General features: G+C 46.2%; 1 protein-coding gene across 9 annotated transcripts in view; it reads left to right on the top strand.

The window, feature by feature from the left end:
- Arhgap17 (Rho GTPase activating protein 17) overlaps positions 1-21,723 on the top strand; it is an 88,811-nt gene extending 67,088 nt beyond the window's left edge. Inside the window, exons 14-22 of one of the 9 annotated variants that reach the window (XR_004123327.1) lie at positions 509-622; positions 3,551-3,642; positions 4,761-4,917; positions 6,454-6,687; positions 9,106-9,275; positions 13,950-14,441; positions 15,420-15,467; positions 17,021-17,069; positions 20,874-21,003. Coding sequence is in view for 8 of the 9 variants with exons in the window: in XM_031388192.1 (XP_031244052.1) it covers positions 509-622; positions 3,551-3,642; positions 4,761-4,917; positions 6,454-6,687; positions 9,106-9,275; positions 13,950-14,441; positions 15,420-15,443; positions 20,874-21,004 (1,414 nt within the window). In the remaining variant the exon portion in view is untranslated. Of the gene's footprint in view, positions 1-508; positions 623-3,550; positions 3,643-4,760; positions 4,918-6,453; positions 6,688-9,105; positions 9,276-13,949; positions 14,442-15,419; positions 15,468-17,020; positions 17,070-20,873 lie in introns of all 9 variants that reach the window. The other 8 variants (XM_031388192.1, XM_031388194.1, XM_031388196.1 and 5 more) reach the window with 8 other exon arrangements.
- The last annotated feature ends 2,119 nt before the right edge of the window (positions 21,724-23,842 follow it).

Raw genomic sequence — 23,842 nt, 5'->3', positions numbered from 1 at the left:
TTTCGGACATCAGTGGAAGGAGAGGCCCTTGGTCCTGTGAAGGCTTGATGCCCCAGTGTAGTGGAATGCCAGGGTGGGAGGCAGGAGTGGGTGGGTGTGGGAGCACCCTCATAGAAGTGGGGGGGTGGGGAGGGGGTGAGATAGAGGTTTTCTGGAGGGGAAACCAGGAAAGGGGATAACATTTGAAATGTAAATAAAATATCCAATAAAAGAAAAAAACCTACCTTTTTATTAAACATATATTAGGCCCACTATTAATCAGGTTAGTTAATGTAGGGGCAAAATAAATAGATTATAAAGGAAAAATAAATTAGAAATAGATAAGGTTAAATCAGTGTGGATGAGGAATGCATGAGGAGTGTGAGTAATACTTCACATGAGGCAGGGTCCCAGTCAGTGCCAGCCTGTCGGAAGTGCCTGAGCCATGTGTGCCATGCACAGAGACAGCAGAGTGGGGACATTCCACAGTACTCCAGAGATGCTCCTGCCCTTCTGTTTTGTCTTACAGGTATTTAATCAAGTTCCTTGCAAAGCTTGCCCAGACCAGTGACATTAATAAAATGACTCCTAGCAACATAGCCATTGTGCTGGGCCCTAACCTCCTGTGGGCCAAACAAGAAGGGTAAGTGGTTCTTCCCACCTCATGCTTATGCTTCTCCTTCCTGGTGGTTAGCATGGGTAGTAACAGATTTCAAGAGACATAGTCAAACTGCAGGTGATTTCAGAGTGATCTGAAGTTGCCTTCCCACCCAGCCCATGTCTGGAAGGCACAGGTGTGCACTCGGTGTTAGCTCCTGCACAGATGACACAGAAACACAGGAAACATCCCTACCTAAGAGAGCCTCCGCTCCTGAGTTCTGAGTGTCGGGCAGCTTAGCCCCTGCGACAAGCTAGACACACATCTCTGTATATGTACCACAGGGATAGACCCATGCCCCCAAGCCCTTAAGTATCTCTAGCTATGCCCGGGACTTTATCTGACATATAGCAAATTGACAAGAGAAAAACCTGGAGGTTTTTGCAAGTATGTAGGAAAATGAAGGCACAAAGAGACACCCAAATATTTCTCTAGGTGGCCAGTGTAGCAGTGTGTGAACATGTGGCAAGATAACCTTGGGCTAGGCAGTTGAGCGTAGGCATGTTAGGAAAACGAGGACTGTCCCAACAGTTTATTTGTACAGATTGTCCTCCTCATCCTGTCATGGCGGAAAAGAATGTTTCTTTTCTCCAGTGTGGGGACAGTGTCCTTTACAAGGTCATCTCCTGCCCTCAGGAAGGAAAAAGAAACAGGATCCCTCTGCATCTGCTGTTTCATGTGCTTTACCTCAGCATAGCCCTCTCTTACATTGGGGTATCCTGTTGTGCACCTTCTGTGCTGACAGTGTAAGTAAGAGAGAGTGACAGCCTGAGGAGGCTATTGAGCACCCTCCTCTGGGAGTAACACTTTTCACCTTAGTGAATGAATAGCTTCCTGCCCTTGGCACTGAGGCCAGAGAAGGCACCATAGTGAGGCAGAGCTTAGATTCTGCCCTTTGAGGGCAGTATGCACAGTCCTGGATAACTGGAAGATGCCTTGCTGGACAGGTCGGCTGTGAAGGACCTTGTGCATATGGCTGACTTGTTTGGAACTTACTCTCCTGGGTCCTATGGGAATCGTCAAGGCTCCTGTTCTGTTGTTAATGTAAAGTATCCCTCATACTACCATGTTTTGAACATCTGTTTCCCAGGTCATGGTACTGTTTTGTGGGGTTGTAGAGCTATTGAGAAGTGGGCCTGCTGTTGAAGGCAAATTTTTAGGGGCTGTCTTTGCAGGTGATACCTGGCCCCTGCTTCACCTCCAAATGAAGATCCTTCACAAAACTATTCTGCTGCTGTGACGGTTCTTTCACCTGGATGGTAGAAAACATGAGCCCAAACAAATCTTTGCTTCCTTGAGTCACTTTGCCATAGCAGTGTGAAAGTAACTAATACCGTCCTAAGCAGAATGTGTTCACAGTGTTGCCTTTAGGAAGCCTTTGCTAGCACTGAGCCGCGTGGGCTAGCTTGAAGAGATAGGCACCAGGGATCAGCTGAGGAGCAAGTGCTCATCTGAGGATGCCGAGTCTGGAAAGATCCAGGAATTTGCCTAGGGCTACGTGGCAGGACAGTGGTGGAGTATAAGCACTGGCCACAAAGTCTATGTCCCTACCTGTCACTCCCTCATTGCTACTGACCAGCTTAGCAAATCAGTCATTCAATTGCTGTGTACGCCTGGTTTTGTTTCGAAAATAGTTGTAAGCATACAGTGTCATAAAGCAAAATTACAGTGAAGTAGGAAGATACCCACATAGAAAGTAATGCAAGTCTTTAGGAAAACAAATAGACAAAATTAAAAAAGCAGTATGGCTTAGCCGATTAAAAATCAGTATATTTAACAGTAGGCACAGCTTTAAAATGCCCAGAAATCTGTCAGGAAGTACCATAGATCAAAGCTAGGAAGAAGATGCTCCACAGTCTGCAAAATGCCTGAAAGAAAGCTTTGTGATAATCAGCAGTGTTTTTAAAGAATTTGTGGAATAGGACTCACGTGGGCATGGAAGCTGATCCAAATCTTCACATGAGGAAGGGTAGGAGGGCACTTTGCCAGGAGAGCTTGTGTCATGCTGGGATGTGAAGGAGCCAGATGGTCTGCTTGGCTAGGAAGTAGATGACACAGTCTCAAGACTGAGGACTGAGGCACAGTGTCACTAGGACTGGGGAGGTTGGTTTGAGACCTGAATATGAAGGCTCCTAGGAATCCATTGTCTTCCTAAATCAGGCCCTTTGTGCCTCGGACTTCACGATGTGACAGATACCTGAGAGAACAGCTTAAAAATAGGAAGCATTTATGTAGGTCTCAGAGGGGTCAGCTGGTTGTGTGGCTGTGAGCATCCGACAAGGCAGACTGTCATGGCAGCAGGAGCATGTGGCAGAAGTGTTACCTAGCTTCTATTGGCTAAGAAACAGAGAGCCAGAGAGGAAAGGGCCAGAGATCTTTAAAGGTCTTTAGAGGCAGGCACTGCTGATGAAATTCCTTCTCAGAGATGTGAAGCAGCAGCATCTTTCCCTTGGTTCTTCCAAGGTCCCAACCAAATCCTGAGGCATGATTCTTCCAAAGTTCAGTGGGGAACCAGTGAATTATTGGATTTCCTTATAGAAACTGGGGGATAGGGAGTAATTATAGGGTGTGGCCACTCCTCCTGCAGCCATCTGCATTAGATGAGGGCATCCCCCAAAGCCACATAGATAAAGCTTCAACTCTGGTCTCACACAGCCTGTATATACTCTATCCCTCACCCCGCGCCAGGCCACTTGAGGCAGTTCCACTCTGCTGAGGAAGGATTGGTAATAGTTGGGTAATTCTTCCTCTTGAGCCATTACTGGCAAACTCGAAGGATAGGGCCTTGTGGGTTTACTTTTTGTATCTGTATGTAAATATTTTATCCATTAGCAATCATCAAATGCCCTGACAGCTTGCAGAAATGTGAGGCTGCCAAGGTAGAGCATTTTAATTGTGTGAACTTCCTTGCAGAACGCTGGCTGAAATAGCGGCTGCCACATCTGTCCACGTGGTCGCAGTGATTGAGCCCATCATCCAGCATGCAGATTGGTTCTTCCCTGGAGGTACTCAATTGCTGAAACTATGTGACAGCAGTATACCACATTTTTAAAGGAAAAAAACATGTTGATGATTATGTAATTGGATTCACTTTCTCACACCACTTCAGACTTCATTTATATGCTTTCATATTTTGATATGGTGATAATTATGTTATTTTCCATTTCCCTTAGTTTCACTAAAATATACTTGCATAGTATATATCGAATGTCCACTAGTTGCTGATTGTATACTGTCTGCTCTGAAGGAACTTGGATTCCCTGAAAAGGCAACCATATAAACAGATAAATTATAAAATTATCAAGTGGCAAATTAGAATGTTGGATAGAGAAAGATTTGACAAGCACGGGTAGTGGGAAAAGAGAGCCACTGTCTGCTTTTCAGAAGTGATGCTGACGGCACAGGGACCCTTCACTTAACACGGGGTTTGTGGTGAGCTTGGATAGCTGTTTGGACTATCGAAGGTAGAAAATAAAGCAGACAAGGCTAGGACTGGTTGGAGCTGGTTTGGGAAGGTCAGAGGATTAGGGTTTCATTCTGTAGCTAGTGAATTTTCCAGTTTTTCTTGTTGTGACCATGGGATCCACAGAAGTTCCCATGGCTTCCTCTTTAGGAACTGGTTGTTTGGATATTGAGTCTCCATGACCTACCCCTGCTTTTCTCAGTGCAGCCCAGCTGCCTCGTCCCCTGCAGTGTGAGCTCCTGATGAAGGGATGGGCTCAGTTCTCTTCTCGTCTGTCTTCCTGTCCTTGAGAATCACTTGTTGCTGATGCTTAGCGTAGATGGGTAGGAGAGAGAAGACAGATGTGCTGCCTAGGATTTCTTAACTGCCACAGGCAGTGAGCTTTCCACACTGCCTTTCATTTCTAGTTTATATCAAAGGATTGATTCCTGTCACTTTTTAAAGGATTCAATAAGTTCTCCATGTTCCTTGTCCCTTTCTGAGTTCTTGGATTTCCCTTAAGAGCAGTAGAGCTGTGTGCTCCGTTGGCCTCACCAGGCTTGCCTCACTGGGTCAGGGCCTATCTCTTGAGCTCTGCCTGTGGACTACTGAGGCTCTCCTCTCACTGGGGCATTGGAGAACTCCCTGTGTCACGTCTCATATTTGTTTCTCTTCTTACAGAGGTAGAATTCAATGTATCAGAAGCATTTGTGCCACTTGCTACCCCGAATTCTAATCACTCATCCCATACTGGAAATGACTCTGACTCGGGGACTCTGGAGAGGAAGCGGCCTGCCAGCATGGCAGTGATGGAAGGGGACCTGGTGAAGAAGGAGAAGTACGTGCAGAGTTGGCCACTTCCACAGAAATAATAGGTGTCATGTAGGAGGACATTTGACTATGCATCTGGTACTGGCTTAATGGCCCCCTGTGTGACCCTGACCTACAGAGTTTAGATAATTCAAGAACCACACTGTCCGTCTCTACAGGCATTAATCTTAGCACAAAGTAGGGGGTGTAGCTTGTCCATTAACATCTGTGCCTTGTACACCAGCCTTTACTTGATGGCCTGTTATGTGCCCCACAGTCAAAAGAGTGCTATCACACACACTAAATCCCCTTGCATGTGTCTAGAGTGTTAAGGAAACATAATTAACGTGTAGATTTTGGCTGAGGATCATATGAAGACAACCACATTCCCCAGTGAGCTGTGGAGAAACATATTTATGGCCTTGATTCATTTGCTAACTTCTGAGAGAAGTCCCAGAATTTGACAGTCCTGGATGGGAGAAAATGTATATTTTAAACTTAGAGGCAGTATATTTCCATCCTATTGTCTATGAGCAGGCAGTATATTCCCATCCTATTGTCTCTGGACAATTTATAAGATGTTCAGTGCTAATTAAGGCTATGATTCTTGCCTTCAGTGGGCAACGTGGCCCTTAAGTGAGGAAAATGCTAGCAACTTACAGTTTCTCCAAGTAAGAGCCATGTGAAGCAACATGCTGTCTTCATACACTTGACACACTGCTCACAGTAGGCTTCTCCTGTTCAGAGAAAGCTTTACTTCCATAGTCTCTCTCCCTGAAATTCACCATCATCCTTTGTAATCGAGTACTGTTACCTGAGCCTCATTCAGTCCTTACCATTGTCCCCTAGTGGCCTATTAGAGCAGCAAGTCTTCTGAATTTAAGTTACATCATGAAGTTGTACAAGTCTCATTAGCCAATGACACAGCATTCTTAGCTGTGTACTCCGCTTATTCCCCAGTAATCATCAGTTAATGGCATCCAAGTTCTCAGTTTTCCAAACTTAAGAAAAGAAAATTAGGTTTGGCAGTACATATACCCTATTTCTCTGAATGAAGAGCGTGTTCCTTCTGCCCCATCCCCCAGACACCATCCTCCCAAAAACCAACTATTTTTTCCAGCTGTCCAAAGCTTTCAGCCATATGCTTATGTGCACACATGATTGTGTCTGTGTCTCCTGCAAGCTCAGAGGCAGTGGTGTGGTCTTGCACAGCCACTGGTGTGCTTCTGGGTTCAGCTTCCATCTCCTTCCCACATTTGAGATGGGAACAGAACCAAGTGTCACTCAACATGAGTCTGCCTATTCGCTCTCAGCTGTACACACCCACCTGGTCAAGGGCATTTGTTGATCAGTGTGTGAGGTGTTGGCTTTGCTGAGGTTCAAAGCCAGATCCAGGGGCTTGCTTTGGTAACTGGGATGACCACTGACACATCTTGCCACTTACCTGCATGCTGGGCAACATGGGCAGCTGTCCCTTCCATGGTTTTAACCAATGAGAACCTGCGGGCTTCTGTCTTTTTCGTCGGCATGTGTGGTGTGTTGACTGTTTCTTCTCTCTGTGTAGCTTTGGTGTGAAGCTTATGGACTTCCAGGCCCACCGGCGGGGTGGCACTCTAAATAGAAAGCACATATCCCCCGCTTTCCAGCCACCACTCCCGCCCACGGATGGCAACGCCTTGGCTCCAGCAGGCCCAGAGACCCCTTCTCAGAGCTCTAGGGCTGACAGCAGCTCAGGGGGTGGGCCTGTCCCCTCTTCTGCGGGCATATTGGAGCAGGGGCTGAGCCCAGGTGACAGCAGGTAAGGAGTCCACTTCTGCTGGCAGTCAAGGCTGGATAACCCTGCCTTCTTCCAAGTGGTCATCTTTGGCGTGGTGGCAGAGAATGAACCAAATTTTCTTTCACTCCTTTGGTTAGCAGGGGAAAAAGACTGCAAATTGCTTGCTTGCTTTTCTGTTTTGAAAAGCAAGCAGCACTTGTTTGTGTGCTTTGGTGCTGGAGAGTAGAGACTAACAGGTGTCTAATGGTGTGCTCAGCCTCTACTTGTTCAGTGTGTAGCTGTCAGTGTTCACGTACCATTTGCCTGCTGTCGTTCAGAATGCTAACTAGGGAGCATTTGAAAACAGGGCGCTAGCTGAGTCACAGGATTCATGCCATTTGTCATCTGTTTGCTCATTTAATAATTACATTCAGTTGCACAGATTCACCAAGTAGCTGCTGTTGCACCAGCTGCCAGAACACTGGGTGATTAAGGGTCCCTCCACCCCTCAAGCACATGGGTTCAAGGAAGAAAATAAGGCTGCATGTGTTCTGAAAAGGCTTGTTCATTTGCTTGAACTTCTGACAAGATGCTAGGCTTCACAGCGGATTACCTTAAGAGACCTTCGGGTTGTAGATTTCCACTCTGTACCACTCAGTTCTCTGCTGATCAAGCTGAGGTCACTGCAAGGCTGGTCTGCTTCAGATCCAGTGGCTCTGGAGGAGATGAACCCTGCCCAAGTGCTGACTTGTGAATTGTCATTGTTTTAGTCCACATCTTTGGCTGGCCACACAGTGCCACATGGTTACAAATGTACAAATGTGCATATATGTGCAGTAAATGTGCACAAAACAAAGCCTGTTTACCCATCCATGGTTTATCACACAGATGGATTTCTCTTGGAGAACTCTGATTGCATCTTTTTGATTGGTGATAAGCTAGGATAGGCCTGTGCTGGTGGTTTAGCCCATAATCCCAGTTACTTGGAAGGAAGAATAATTACAAGTTCAAAGCCAGTCTGGGTAACAGTGAGACCTTGTCTCAAAGTAAAAACTAAAGTGTAAGGCTGAGGATGTAGCTCAGGTCGGAGCACTCGCATGGTATGTCAGTAGACTTCAGAGAGAGCCCAGGTCACCATAGCTGGACTCAGTGCTTATGTTCATCCGTGAGTCCTCCTCGCACCTGTAATCTAGGGAGGTCCATCTTTCAGTCAAGAAGTCTTGGCTGTGCTTTATGAATGTACTGGAGGTGCCATGCTATCAGTGACCACTCCGACATGTGGGCCTTGGTTTTAGAGTAAATGGTTTTTGTTTGTCTGGCTGTATAAGCCAATTTCCTCATGACATTCAGTTTGTTTAACCAAAGCTGAATATTTAAGGAAGTAGTCAGTCATCTGTAGAAAGAGAAATGTGTGTCAGCCATCAGTCTCCCTTCTAGTTTCTATACTTGAAATATTTTTGTGTACACTTCAGTGACATCTGCCCTTTGGTGACCTTGACAAAATGTAATCTTTGGTATGGAAAGCTGTGAGCCAGGAAGTAGGAGGCCTGGGTTGGCCCCTTACCCTGATGCTATCAGCTTTAGGCTGGGCCATCAGGCAGCTTGTCAGAGCTCAGTCCAGATGACTGATGACAGTTAAGCCCTTTCTAATCAGAGTTACTTTGTGATTGTCACTTTTGTACAACAGCTAGTAAAAACTCCCCAAGCCTCATTTTCTTAAAATAACACCCAGTTTAAGTACACGCAAAACAGAGCGTGGGGCTTGCTGGGCATGCTCTGAAATGCTTGGCCTTAATTTCTGTGGCAAAGTAGCTGAAACTTAGTCTGTTGCAGGGAATCTCAAAATCCCTAGTCTCTGAGTAAATGTCTACTTATCTGCCAAATTTGAGTTGTTTAAAATTTCAGACAATCTTCATCTCTCTGGGTTCTTATATACATAAATCCAGCTGACTATGTTTCAGTTAATTTTTAAAACTTTTTCTGTAGGGCTGGAGAGATGGCTCAGTGCTTAAAATACTTGATACTCTTCCAGAGGACCAGAACTCAATTCCCACCACCCACTGGCTTGCAACCACCTGTAACTCTAGTCCTCCTCTAATGTCAGCACGCACCTGCATACATGTAGCACACACACAGATCTTAAAAACAAAGCTCGTTGTATTAGACACTGTTTTATCTGCCATTCTCCAGATAGTACAGCATATCCAGCAGTCCCTAGCTTCTCCACAGCCTTGGTTGTTATGAGAAGGGACTTATGGTGCCCAGGAAGGTGTTGACAGCTAGGGTTTAATGCCATTTCATAAACAGGGCTGCCACAGCCTTGACTTGATATCTGTAAGACGTCCTCAAACTTCACAGTCCCAACCCCCCCTACAAGGATGAACTCTCTTTTATTGTGCTTAGCTTTTTACCAGGGAATGCCTGACCTCTGACCTCTAACTTCATCCTTACCCCTCTCAGTCCTCCAAAACCCAAAGACTCTGTGCCTACAGCTGCCCCTGCAGCAGGAAGAAACAGCAACCAGATGACCACGGTCCCAAACCAGGCCCAGACAGGTGGCAACTCCCATCAGCTCTCAGTGGGCACACCTCACAGTGCAGCTGGTCCCAGCCCGCACACTCTGCGTCGAGGTAAGTGTCCCACGTTCCTTGTGCTTGGGGAGAGTGTGAGAATTCTCTCTGATACTAAACTTTGTGAACCAGACCTGCAGGGCCAGGGGTTTCTGGTTTTGGAGTAATATGATCTAAACAGTTCCACCTGTCTCCTTTGCCCTCCTCAGCCCAGCAGCCAGGGCATTGCTCTGAAACACAAAGAAGCCATGTCAGCAACCCGTCTCTCCCACAGACACAAGCCATTTCTGTCATGCCACTCTTTGGGTTTTTGTTTTTTGTTTTTGTTTGTTTGTTTTTTTAGAGCATTTATTTTTCTTTTGTCTGTGATTCTTCCCAGCCCTGTGCCACAGTGCACATGTAGGGTCAAAAGACAGCCTTGGGTTTTGTCCTCACCTTCCACCTGTTTTTCCACTGTGTATGCTAGGTCAGCTGCCCAGGGGAATTCTGGGGATTCTCTCATCTCTACCTCCCATCTCTCCATTGGAGGAGCATCACAGGTGTGCTCCTGTGCCTGGCTTTCCATGGGCACCAGTCCTTACACTTGTGTAGCAAGTGCTTTACCTGCCTGAGGTAACACATTGTGTTCTAGCTGCTGGGTGTCTTTCTTGACCTGAATTTGTAAATCTTTAGTTTAGTTCATTATCATTCTCCCCAAGATCTTAGTGAGCTCAGTTCTTACCTGTCTTACCCACATGTGTGCCTGCCAGAGATGGCATTCAGTAAGCTCATGTGCTTTAGAGCTCTGGGTACCTCAGGGGTCTAGAAAAACTGGGACTAACTTTATCCTTACCTTAGTCAGTATTCTATTGCTGTGAGGAGACACCATGGTAAAGGCAATTCTTACAAAAGAAAGCATTTCATTGAGGGGTTTGCTTACAGTTTCAAAGGGTTAGGTTAGTCCATGATTATCATGGCAGGAAGCAGACAAGCTGGAGCAGTAGCTGAGTGCTTTACATCCTGGTCTAAAGGCAGCAAACAGGCAGACAGATGGACACTGGGCCTGGGGTGAGCCTTTGAAGCCTCAGGGCCACCTCCAGTGACACATCTCCTATTCCTACAAACTTCCACTAGCTGGTGACTAAGGATTCAAACATATGACCCTGTGGGGAGCGTTCTCATTCAAACTGCCACAGTCCCCGACTCTGAACCTTTGTTGGTGTCTGGAGGTGGTTTGCGTTGTCACAAACAGCAGGAAGTGACAACAGTTAGGGAACAGAGGCAGAGATGCTATAAGCAGTGGCAGTGTACGGCACAGCTGCTAGTGCTGCTGAAGTGGGGAAGCCATGGTCTAGAGAGGGTTGTGTTCCAACAATAAGGCCCGAGGAAAGCCACACCCCTTACTGCAGGTCCAGCCAGTTAAAGTCCATGTTGACCTACCGTGTTTACTAACAGGTGAAAGATTCTCACCTCAAACTGTCTTATCATCCTGGTTGCTCAAGAAACAGTGAGTTTAACATAGCAAGGGGGCACATGTATGCTGAAGCATGTTTCTGAGTTTGTATTTTTTTATATCTCTCTGAAATTAAGACTGGGGAAAGACAGTCCTCTACCATTGGAAAACCTCCAGGTAGTAATGAGGAGGACACGGATACCATGCTGCAGAGTAGTCACACGAAGACTGTCTGACTTATAAAGGGATTTATAGTCCTGGAGGCTGGGAAATCCAAGGGTAACGTGGTGTCAATCTTATGGTGAAGCCTTATGCTGCTTCAACCCCTGGTACAAAACAGAAGTGAAGGGGGCTGCAGGAGAGCCAGGGAGCCAAAGGCAGGAACGATTCATGAAGTGCTTCCCTTAGGCCTCCCACTGAGAGTTACAGTCCCAACACACAGACTCGGGGGCGGGGAACTGAAAACCCAGCACTAAGCTGACTTCTGCACACATGCTCACAGGAGTGCACAGTGGCCCTCAGGGAGAGGTGGACTAAGAGAACGGTAGGCATGAGTTGCCAAACTTCAGAGAAGCTGCAGCTCATTCTCCAGAATCAGCCCTTAGAGCAATGCATGACAGACTGTGAGGCCTCTTTTCTACCAGAGCTCAGAGATGACAAGAGATGCTCACACTCAGGCATGTGGGCTGCAGGGGCTCCGGTGACAGGACCTATGCTACCCCCTTGCTTGCTTTGAACCCTTTCTTTATGGCCATGCTCTAGTCATTAGATTCTCACTTGTCCTGGCCCCGTGCTGTAATGGGGATTGTGAGGTACTGACTGATGGCCTGTGAGAGGCATCAGGCTCTAGTATGAAGTGGGGACAGCTTGAAAGGATTGTTCAGTTCTCACCACAAAACCAGCTGAACACTGGAGCAGGGCAGCTGAACAGTAGAGCTGCCTGGAATGGAGTGGGGAGACAGCAGGCAGGCTATAGGCAGTGTTGTCAGAAAGAGCCACTGACTGTTGCAGTGACCCAGGGAAGGTGGCAGTGGCCACAGGAGAGGAATCCAGGAGATCTGACCTATATCTTCGATACCACTCTTAATGCAAGGGTATTGTAGAAGATGAAAAAGACCCTGTACTCCAGAGTATGTGTTCTAGCTCTAGCCTAAAGATACACACTGCTTACAGGATGCTAACTTGACCTTTTCTAATGTGTCCTAATTGTACATAGAATTAAAAATACAAGGAGGGTCAAAAATGAAGGAGCATTGTAAGTATTAAATTCATTGTTGTATTTTTTTTTTTCTGAGACAGGATCTCGCTATATAGCCCAGGCTAGCCTCACACGCTCACAGTATTCCAACCTCAGCGTCCTGAGCACTAGCATTATGAGCTTGTGCCCCTCCCCCTCCTCCGCAGCATATGTACTCTTTCTAAAGCACTCCACAAACACTAATGAACATTAATACACTTTTTAAGCAGGAAGGCAAGCTCAGTTCTGGTGTGGTCACGGACCCCCTTCAACCTTATTGCTCTCCTGTCCTATACTCCTCTCCATCTGTCCTGACTGCAGTCCTCCCTATAGTCCAGCTCTGCTTTTGGAGAGATAACTCCCCAGAACCCAGAAGGCCTGGCAGGACAAGTTTTATTCTGCCCGCCTGCATCTGAGCATCCCAGCACCTCCGTCATGGTCCTTTTTTCTACAGCCCAGCTGCCCTGTGCACTGTTTTCTGGCTTCTTCACCTGAGTCTTCTGCATTGTAAATGTCAGGCATGAGTTCATCTCCAGTGTGAGTTTATAGTTAATACTGCTTAGAGCAGAAAACCAGACTTCTCCTCCTCGCCCTCACCCTCCCCTTCTTTTTCTCTTTTTCTTTTTCCTCCTCCTCTTCCTCCTCTTCCTCATTGCTTACGTCAACCAGAATGTGGCTTATATTCCAAAGAGCCTTTCCTTTTTAAGTTGACTGTTGTTTCTGTAGGGGGGGGGAAAGATTTTACAAGTTGCTGGGCTCAGAGTTCTAGGCCAGTATATCAGAGCAAACACCATGTAAACCCTCTTGCTGGGCCCTGTGAATAGGAAGAAAAGCAGTGTGGGAAGGCAGAGGAGGAAAAAGAATCAGGGGAGACCATTTGAGATGGGCTTGAATCTATTCCATTGCCTATTAGCCATGCAATTGTTAGAAAATAACCTGCCAGATTCCACTCTGGGCTAGTCCCACAGTGATCTAGTGAGATGAGTAGATGGACATAAGTGGCCTGGTTTACAGATGAGTGGTGCCTACTTATTTCTGTCCTCTGATTCCTCCTGTATCAGGGTTCTCAGTGTGACCTAGGAGAAACGGAAAGTGTTCAAGATGCTCCTCTTTGCCCCCACCATCCTCTTTTTACTGCCAGATTCTGTTCAGATCTAAGCTGGCCTCAGAGCAGGGATTGTGATTCAGTTCATTTTAGGGAAATAGATGTAGGCTCGTTTGTATTTGATTCTATCTAGACTGTGTCCAGGATTGGTAGAATTTCCATGAGTCACAACCAAAGTCAGGGTCTGAGGGGAGAATGTAGCCCAGTGGTAGAATGCATGCCTAGGATGGAGGGGCCCCTAGGTTCAATCCGCAGTGGCTACCCTCCCTGACACCTACCTCAGTCAGACCCTACCGAAAATGCTTGGGCAATTGTGAATGGAGGTGGGCTGCCTCTGTTCTTCCCTCCTGGGTTTGTTCCCATACTTTAAAGTCAAAGTGCGTGGGGACTCTGGAAAAGGGCCACGAAGAAGCCCTCGATTTTCTGTTTTGTATGGGTATGTAGCCTCCCTTAAACTGAGGTTTCTTCCTTTTGAACTTGTAAACTGACAGGTCACTAAGACCTGTATATATATCATACACTTAACTTTTTACATGAATTGCTTTTTTGGACTAGTTTAAGTTTACTGTTCTATTCCCACTATGCCTGTTACTCCATTGTTACTGTCTGGCTTTATCGCCCCCATTTGTCACACCCGAGACACCAGTATCAGTGTTATTAATTTCACACGGGATTCAGCTCTTCCATTTGTCCATAATGCCCATCTTGCCTTCCACTTCCTGCCCAAGAGACACCTTGGCACAAGAGTTTTCCTGGCTCCTTAGCATCCCCAGGTTGGGAAGGGTTCTGTTTTTCCTTGGTTTCTATGTCTTTTTGTTTGCGAAGTGTTCTTGGGAGTGGACAGGTCTAGAGCTGGGGGCTCATACAGCAGGCCCCTCCTGGTACATCTGTACCCCTCCCATAACCACACCCAGTCCTAACCCCTGCTCTTACTGACCCTGTTTTCTCTCTTCTGTGCAGCTGTGAAGAAACCTGCCCCTGCCCCCCCCAAACCAGGAAACCCACCTCCTGGCCACCCTGGAGGACAGAGCTCTCCTGGCACAGGCACATCCCCAAAGCCAAGTGCCCGAAGCCCATCACCACCTCAGCAGCAGCAGCAGCAGCAGCAGCAGACCCCAGGCATGCGCCGCTGCTCCAGCAGCCTGCCTCCCATCCAGGCGCCCAGCCACCCACCACCACAGCCCCCCACACAGCCTCGGTTGGGGGAACAGGGACCAGAGCCGGGCCCCACACCACCTCAAACCCCCACACCACCTAACACTCCACCCCTGGCCAAGCAGAATCCATCACAGAGTGAGACCACACAGCTGCACGGAACCCTCCCAAGACCACGGCCGGTGCCCAAGCCCCGCAACCGACCTAGTGTGCCACCACCCCCGCATCCACCTGGCACCCAGACGGGGGATGGTGGCCTCACACCCTCAGTGCCCACAGCTTCCAGAATCGTCACTGGTGAGTAGCAGGTACTCCAGTGTTCTCTTGGGCTCCCCTTGAGGACAGTCAACCCAAGCCAGGTCAGGCATGTCCACAGTGGCAGTTTATATCAAGCCAGCAAAGATGAAAACCGTGGCACAGATCACAAAGCCCGTAGTATTCTTCTAGGTGTAAGACTATCTTCATTTATATATTATAAAGTCAAATGCCTTTAAGTCCAGGTGGAATGTATTGTACAGTATGGACATGGAGTTCATAGTCAGTTACTTCTCACAAGCTGGGCATAGTGGCCAGTACTTGGAGACAGGAGCCTCATCCACAAAGTTCCAGGTCACACTGGACTTATTCTAAAAGTGCATATACTAAGTGGAGAATTTCAGAAAGCACCGTCTGTGCTAAATCAAATGCTCTGGGAAGGCAGATCTTCTGGGCAGGTCATATCACTGTGCTAGCCTCAAATGCCGTAGTGGGGGTGACTGGAGATTTTCCCATCATCCCCATGGATCTGCCCTAAGCATGAAGTTGATTGTACATTGTAGAGCTACCTTGTTGGATGTTTTAATAGATAGTCCTATAAAACGTGATCATTTTATTTAATTATAGGAAGAATGTTTCCACCTGGGTACTAGGCTCTCTATTTAGTTTGAAAAATAATGGGTTCTTTAGTGTTTTTAATGGTCATGTGGGCTGTGCATCATTTCTTAACAGCAGCTTGCTTTTAATTACCGCAACCTTGCTGTGGGTTGTCCTATATGGGAGCATGCTAGTAGAAGCCACTGAGCTCTCCAGCCCTTACAAGTGGCTTCTCAGCAGGTGATAACCCAATACTAAACCCAAAATAATAAGTTAACTAACTACAAAAAGATTTTTTTCCAGGAATATAATGCATAGTTTAAGGTATGTTACCAGTAGCTAGTAACCGTTTCTATGACAGCAGGTTGTTTACTTGAATAGCACAAAGCCACATTGGTTTCTTTGCTGTGTGTTTCCCACTAGATGCCCTTCCCGGTGCCCTCACAGGTGGGGAAGGTTTCCAGAACTAAGGTCTGTAACCCCAGCAGTTTGAACTGCAGCTACAAGCAACCCCGCTTAGCCATGTTCTGTGTGTGCTTTTGACTTTGTGCTCAGAGTGGCCATGTGACCCCATGCCGTGGCCAACAGTCAGCCATCCGTTCTGTAGCATATAGTTGTGCCTTTTGTCCCATCAGAAGTTTGAGCTTTGGATTTACCACAAATCTAAGAAGTGGCTTTCACTAGGGTGAGATCTCAGTTTGAAGTCCTCAGATAAGATGCTGTATTGTTCCATTTCTTCCTTTGGGTTAGCCTCTCCCAGTGTTCTGCTCTTCTCAGTACCATTTACCTGTCATTATCCAACAGAAGAGGACCAGGGTACCATCAACACAGAAAATTATGCATCCCTGTGTTTTGTGCTTTAATTTTTAATTTTGTATCTTAAGTGCAAGGTAACTGCATGGAGCTTCTTAATTGATGGCTAAAACTCTCAGCCCCTCCAAACTTCCCGGATAATCCTCCCCTGAGCTCCCTTTATGCCCTCTGCATCCAGCATGCTTACATTTTGCTTTCCTAAGCTGTATGAGCTTTTAAAAGACACACTGAGGCTCACCTGAACAGACCTTTGGGCATATATTGGGCAGCAGAAGGCTCCCGTCTGGTACAGTTGCTTTATTCAGTGCCCTTAGCCTTTTGTAAGATATATAGTGTAAGTGTTCACAGCTTAGTTCAAGCTTGAAATGGTGGAGGATATAGGCATTCATCTGCTTTCCTCAGGACCTGATAATTAATCCATTAGTTGAGTGACTAAACCTTAGTTAAGGTAAGTCTTTTAACACTTCAATGCTTAGGACACCAAAATTTTACTCAGTTCTTTTTAACTAGATTAGAGAACTCTGCAAACCAGAAATATGCCTATTTTGTAATACCTTGGCTACCCATGGTATTGCCGTGTATGTGTATTTATTGCCAAAAGATTGTTTTAATTGATTTATTAGGCACTACACTTTATAGTGAGGTAAAATTTTACTTTTAAAAATAATCTAAGATGTTACCTAGTTTTTTTTTTAATCTTTGCTATAAATTTTCTTAGCACAAGAAATCCAGGGTCCTTGTAATTTCCTGTGTATTGTAGCATTAACCTAAGGTATCTTAACGTCCCCAGCCTGCACACACTTGGGAATGTATGGAAGGCTAGCATGTGGACTGTAGGAGTCCCCTAGCATGGATCATGCTGTTTGTGGCTCTTCTTGGGTCTAGTCCTAGGGTTTTCAAGGTAAAGTGTACGGCACAGCCTTTTATCATGACATGCTCTAATTTGGGGAACTTCGGAAAAATTCCTGGAAACATCTCACCTTTGCATCATTTAACTTAACGCTTCAGGCGTTAGGGCTTGAGTGAACACTTGTGGGCAGGGCACACTGCCACGCTGACTTAGTGGCTCCCTCTCCTCTTCAAAGCTCAGTCTCAGAGCTCTGGAGAAGGAGCTGGGCCATCCTAAATGTCAGGCTCTCATTGTAACTCTGTAAAGCAGTAGGATTTTAGCAAAGAGTATTCTAATATAAACGTTTTATTAAATAATTTAGATGTATGACCTGCCATATTCAGTAAGAACTGAAATTGGAATGTTTAATGGTAAGGAAAAGGCAACTGATTGGCCAAAGCATTTTTGCTACTTTACGATCGTATTTGTGCACTAATGGCTGTCACTAACCAAGTCACCCTAACCCTGCCTGCCCGCACCCCTACTAATAGTGCATGACTAAGGAGGGCTGGCCGTGTCCATGCTTGCTCTAAGGACTAAATGTGTTCACGGACTTTAGCAGGTGGTCACTGGGCTGGCCTTGTCACGCCTTCATTTGCATTCTTTCCTCTGCTAGCAGGCTTGAGATGTAATAGACAGAGCATGTGCTGTAGCATGGGAGACACTCCTGGGGAGGCACAACCTGGCTGATGTGTCAAGGGTCAACATAAAATGGGTAAAGGGATTAAATCAGATGAAATAAGAAAGGTTCTAACAGCCCATAATAGCAGTGGGTGAGCGAATGATAGTTATCTCTTATCATATTACATGCCAGACTAGGGCTTGTAGGACCCAGAGAGAGACAAGAGGTCACAGGCACCACCTGAGTATTCAGATCTTTATTTTCTAGTTGCAGAAGTCTGCTTCTAGCCAGCCTTTAAAGGCTGTCTCAGTCCGTTTTCTGAAGGCAGGGAAGTACATGATCTCATTTGCCCTGTGTGAATTTTATCCCAGCATTAGGATTTTCCTTTGCATTTTGTAACCATTGCCCAAATAGGAATATAGACTCACTATTTCATCAGTCAAGTATGCTATTATTACTTTTAGCTGGACATTGACTGGATTTCTGCTTCTAGTTGCAGTTTAATATGTAGATGGCATATTCATGGAAAGTCAGACATTCAGTGAGATTGAGTATAATCCCTCCTTTAACTAGACCAGTGGTTCTCAACCTGTGAGTTGCAACACCAAAAGACCATCAGAAAACACAGATTTTACATCATAGTTGATAGTAGTAGCAAAATTACAGTTATGAGGTAGCAATGAATATACTTTTATAGCTGAAGGTCACCACATGAAGGACTATATTAAAGGCTCACAGTAGTAGGAAGGTTGAGAACCTCATTCTATTGTTCACAGACCAGAACTTGCTAAGGGGTCCAGGGCTTTCAGACCTGAGAGAGGCTAGGTGGCAGCAGTGATGTTTGGGGCTTCACTTTGCATTGGGTTGTTTTCCAGGGTGTGTCTAGATCTGGTGCTTATATGAGTTGATGTCAAAATAGCATTTTTGAAGAAAATGGTTGCAAATAATCATAAATAAAGCACATAATCAAAATTATTGGAGTGAAAAATTCTTCTAGACCCATACTGTAAACTCTAGAGTGCCAGTCCTGCCCCTTGAAGGCCTGTCTCCCAAAATAAGATAGTCACTCAAGAAAGATCGAGTTCCATTTGTCAGGATTCCAGGTCTATCTCACTGTCCTCCCTATAACTTGAGGCCAAGCAAGACCTGTTACCTGATGCTCTTTTCTGGGTTTCTTGTTATCATCTTTAAATTATCTTTAATATGATCTTAACTCCAAGCAAAATATTTACTCTTGGAGATGTGTAGAATCATTAAAAGAGGGAAAAAGAAGGCTTGAGGGTGTCTTCTAAAGTGACATTTTTCTCTCCTGCAGTGGACTCGGTGTTCACAACTTCAGCCAGTATCTCCTCAGACAATGTCTTCTCCTTTGGGATTCTCACAGAGGATGCGCATGGCCCTCTGGAGGTGGAAAACACAGTGAGGTTCAGAGAGCCCAGACATGCTGTCTTTGCTTTGTGTATGACCTGTGCTGGCATGTCACCTTGATATAGTGATGCCCCTAGTCTCCACAGTGGAGCTAATGCTGGTTCAGTGTGTACAGCAGCTCACTGATGTGGTATGATAGTCACCCTCACTGCGGAATGCACGTGTCTTCACTCTGCAACAGAGGCACCGCCATGTTTGCTGTCCTTCCAGAAACTAGCCCTGCACGTAGTACAGCCCATCTTACCTCCCTGCACATACTCCATTGTTCACTGTCACAAAACAATTTCTATGAGAATGAGAGAGAATGGGATGGCAGATCAGACAGACAGAAGGCAGAAGAAAGCCATGTCCCTTATGCCTCACCACATGGGTTTTGTCCTAATGTGTTATTGTTTTCATTATAAGTAGAGAATTTCAGAAAAGTACAAATTAAGAAGTGATATATACTCCAGGCACTGGTGACACACACCTTTAATCCCAGCACTTGGGAGGCAGAAGCAGGCAGATCTCTGAGTTCAAGGCTGGCCTGGTCTACAGATCAAGTTCCAGAACACCCAGGGCTACCCAGAGAAACCCTGTATTTAAAAAAGAAATTAATTTTTAAAAAGTGTGTCTGGATGGATTAGGAAAAGAAGAGTCAGCTTGTCCTCTGGAACAGCTGGCACACGAGCAGAGGTATCGGCAAGTCTGATTACTGTGCATTTGCACTCTGTATGCTCCACCAGCTCATGCCTGTCCCTTAGTCCTTGTGAGCTCCCTGGGCTGGCAATGGCATCTGTAGTAGGCAGAGTTATAGAGGCAGAGACTGAGTTTGCGATGATTTTCTTGTTCACTGCTGCCTTGAGTCATGGCCACCTCTCTGCCTGAGGCTGTGAAAAGGGAGTCTTGCAAAGGTGTTTGCACTATTTATCTGTCCATCCACTGCCTAGCTTTATAGGGTCTGTTTTGTGCCAGTCATGGCTGTAAGCACTGAACAAGACAGAGATGTCCTTGCCCTGTGTGAACCACAAGTCTGAGATGGCCTTAATTCTGTGCACACAGACTGCCCATGAGATTCAGGCCCATTCAATTGGTTTTTGAGTTCCTATAAATCTGAAGTGTCTGGAATGGCGCAGAGCACCTGGCCCCTTCAATTCCTTGGCACCTCCATAATCTAAAAATTTCTCCTAGTTAGGGTACAAGCACAAGTTTCTTGACCTAGGAAAAGTAAACCTACAGCTCAGAACTATGCGGAGAGAGGCCAGGAAGGGCTCTGCGGAAGGGGAAGAAACCAGTCTCCTGGCTTACCTATGGGTCTCATCAAGGCTGCATCTGTCTCGCTCACTGGTGTATCCTCAGCAGCAGAGCAGGACCGAGCATGTGGTAGTCTGGAAGAGAGCTGTGGTGAATGAGCATGGAAGGGGAGGGCAGTGGCTTAAGGCCTGTATATGTGCCATCTTACTGAAGGACTTTTCAGTCAATCTAAGAAGACATAAAAAGAGATTTCAGTGTATTAGTATTACAAAAATAGTATTTAGAGATTTGGTGGTCTACTGAAGTTGTTGTCACAGAGGTGAATGTGTCCCACAGGATACACTTAACAGTACCTGGAGACATTTCAGGTTGTCTCTGGAGGTCAGTAGGCTATATGCCACCAACATCTGGTTGGTAAAAGCTGCCAGAGTCTACCTAGGATCCTACAGTGCAAAGGACAGTCGGTCCCTGCACCCCAGAATGACTCAATCCAAGCTTTGATTCAGTGCAGGTTGAGGTCACAGCTTTACCGCCCAGAGGTGACACTTGCAGCCTCAGAGGAGAGTTCTTCCTAGGGCAGTCTACCCCAGCAATGTGGATGCTGTTAGGAACCCTCAGGTAGTGCACCGGAGGCCTAGGTGAGAGTGGAATTGCCCTTAGTCAGAGCAAGCATCCTTCAAGGGTCACATCCCTCCGGCTGCCCAGGCTCTCGGGAGTCCCAGTGAGCTGTGGTAGGCAACTGCTGCCTAGGGTCTCAAGGCCTTGAAACCTCCGGAAAGGGCTGTGTTTGTGCATGGGCTAACTCGAACCTTCCAGCCTCCTTCTCAATGTGTTGGTGGCATTTTGGACCTCACTCTCATTGATACCATGTTTCTTCATGTTTTTTGTCCAGACACCAATTCTAGGGTTTCTGAATCACTTCGAAACATTTTTCCTGAAATACATCCAGATCTGGCAAGCAAAGAAGTGCCTGGCCACATCCTGCTGGACATAGACAATGACACAGAAAGTACTGCATTGTGAAGAAAGCTACTTGCCAGCCTCTGGCCCTCCATGCCAGTGAGTGGAACTGGGTCAGGCAAGCCTCTGTCTCTGCAGACCAAACAGTGAGAAGCTTTTAGTGGGGGAAGGAAGGTCTGACCGTTGAAGGACTAGACTCCCACGGCCCAAGGAGAAGGTGAGGGCCGGTCCTCAAAGCTGAATGACCTGTGTCGTAAAGAAGTTGGCTTGCCTTATCTAGGATGAAAATCATGCCAAAAACTATCAGGACAAAGAAATATCTACAGCAGAAAGAGTATTACTGCCGAGAAATGTATGGGAAGCCTTTGTCGGTGCTGTCAGCTCAGACAGCACTGGGAGTGACTAAGAAGAGACTTACCTATCTATTTAATAAAACCTTAATTATGCAAGTTGCCTACTTCCTGCTACTTGGACTTTGGTTCTCACGTGTCAGAGGGAGCTTCCGTCCCTCAGACTTGCTGCAGAATCATTTTGTATTAAATACAGTCTGTCTCCTCCAACTCCCAGAACCTCAAGCATTGTTGGCGACTGCTGGCTCTGTCGCCTCATCAGAATGGATATGAGTTGTGCCTTGTGGATCGCCAGAATATGGAGAGAAATATACTGTTCTTTTTTAAAAAAACAAAACAAAACAAAACTATAATTGCTACTTGATAAAGAGCGAATGTATTCTAGTTTCATGTTTAATTTGAATTAAATATATTCTGTGGTTTATATGAAAACTTGCTAATTCTTGGAGGCAAACTCTGGTACATATACATTTGTGTTTGCGTGTATATGTGCGTGTGTGAACATGCCTGTGTGTTTGTCTGTAGGAATTTGAAACAATAAAGAAATGCTAGAATGATAGTTTCGGCACTTGGGAGGCAGAGGGTTATAAGTTCAAGGCCAGCCTGAGGTACATAGCAAGTCTTTGGGAGTGGGAGTGGGGAAGCAGGTGTGGTGTGACAGGCAGAAGGATCAGGTGTTTAAGATCATCCTTAACTACATAATGAGTTGTAGGCCAGCATGCACTCTGTGAAGAAAGACTGCCCAGCTGCCTGGACCTGTAAGGACCATCCATGGTTAAGGCCTCTTTACAGGCTCCAGTCTTGATACCTCTTTCTGGTCTGTTCAGAAAGACTTGGACTCAGGGAAGCTGACTCCCAGTGACTTTCAGGGCTGTGTGTGTGTGTGTGTGTGTGTGCATCAGGAACTATGACTTCCAGGAGCCTGAACATTCCCTTGTCCTGTCTAAGAGAAAGACCCCTGGGAGGAGCAGAATTGGACCTACGTGAGGCTGTCAGTCTAGATGGCTGTTCTTGTGCCCCCTCCCTACCTAGGGTGCTTTTCTAGATAACAGAGAAGTAGACACTGACATTGGTAGATGCCTGGGACTTTGATAGTTAGAGGTCTGTGATCTCTGGCTTAGAAGACATTGGGACTGGGCACAGTATCTGCCTGCTTAGAATCCCAGCACTCAGGAGGCTGAGGCAAGAGCATCGTGAGTTCAGGCCTCTCTGAGGCTGAGGCAAGAGCATCGTGAGTTCAGGCCTCTCTGAGCTGCAACGATCTCATGAACTAGACCAAAAACATGTCCATATGACATGCACATCTAAGCAAACTCAAGTATCTCCCTGAAATAGACCAAAAACATGTCCATATGACATGCACATCTAAGCAAGATTAAGTATCTCCCTGAAATAGACCAAAAACATGTCCATATGACATGCACATCTAAGTAAACTCAAATATCTCCCTCAACATGCCCTGTACCTCCAAAACACTTTGAAGTACTTTATTTGTTAATTACACTGAAAACATGCCCCTAGAACATTTTTCCCCCATCTTTTATATGTATGTCTGGGCTGAAGAGATGGCTCAGAGGTTAAGAGCACTTGTTCCTCTTGCAGAGGACCTAGGTTCAATTCCCAGCACCTGCATTCACAACCATCTGTAACTCCATTTCCAGGGGATCCAACATCCTCTTCTGACCTCTTTGAATACCAAGCATCCATGTGATACACATACAGGAATACAGAGAAGACACACACAAAATAAAATCTCTTTTTTTAGTTTTTTTTTTTTAAGTATTTTATTTTTTTACATTCCAAATGTTGTCCCCTTCCCTGTCCCCCTCCCAGAGTCCTTCACCCCCTCCCCCCTCCTCTCTACCTCTGAAAGGTTGCTCCCCACCCCCACCTCCAGCATCCCCCTTTCCTGGAGCATCAAGTCTCTACAGGATTAGGTACATCCTCACTCACTATAAAAAAATAAGTGTTTAAAATGTGTATCTGCTGAAGGCTCCTCTTTCCTTATTTTTCACTCTGCTATGGAACCAAGCTGTGGAGTGTTTCTTTGTGGAGTGGAGTGTTGTACTTAGAGCTCTGCCCCTTTTCTAGAGAGCCTGCAGCACCCTGAAGATAAACCCCACTGTGATGCCAGAACTGTCACTCAGAGGAGAGGCTGGGGCTAGAGATGAGAGTTCATCCTCACTTCCTGCCTGTGGCTTGTGCCTAGTGTCCATGGTGCTAAAGCATACCACTCTCATTTGCTTGTGTGGTACCCTTTCTAAATTTTGACTGCCCAGTCCTAGAAGAAATGAAAAATTGGATTCCACAATGTCAAAAAATATGAAACGAGCTGCCACCCATCCTCACTGAGGGCCAGGCTTGTGTGGCACTGGGTGGCTCAGCTCTTAAGCTTCGGAGTCATTATCCAAGACTCACCCAGTGCAAGGACCAGTGTGCCACCTGGTTCTCTTTCCTTTTTTAACGACTGGTCATTTGCCCCTTTGTGACACTACATGTATCCACAGGGTGTTTTCCCCCTGCCTGACATCATGGGCAACTCTGGCAATCC

This window comes from Mastomys coucha, unplaced genomic scaffold (genome assembly GCF_008632895.1).
Source record: "Mastomys coucha isolate ucsf_1 unplaced genomic scaffold, UCSF_Mcou_1 pScaffold21, whole genome shotgun sequence".
Taxonomy (NCBI): Eukaryota; Metazoa; Chordata; class Mammalia; order Rodentia; family Muridae; genus Mastomys; species Mastomys coucha.
Note: the sequence above shows the minus strand (reverse complement) of the source record. Positions and strands in the feature narration are given on the sequence as shown.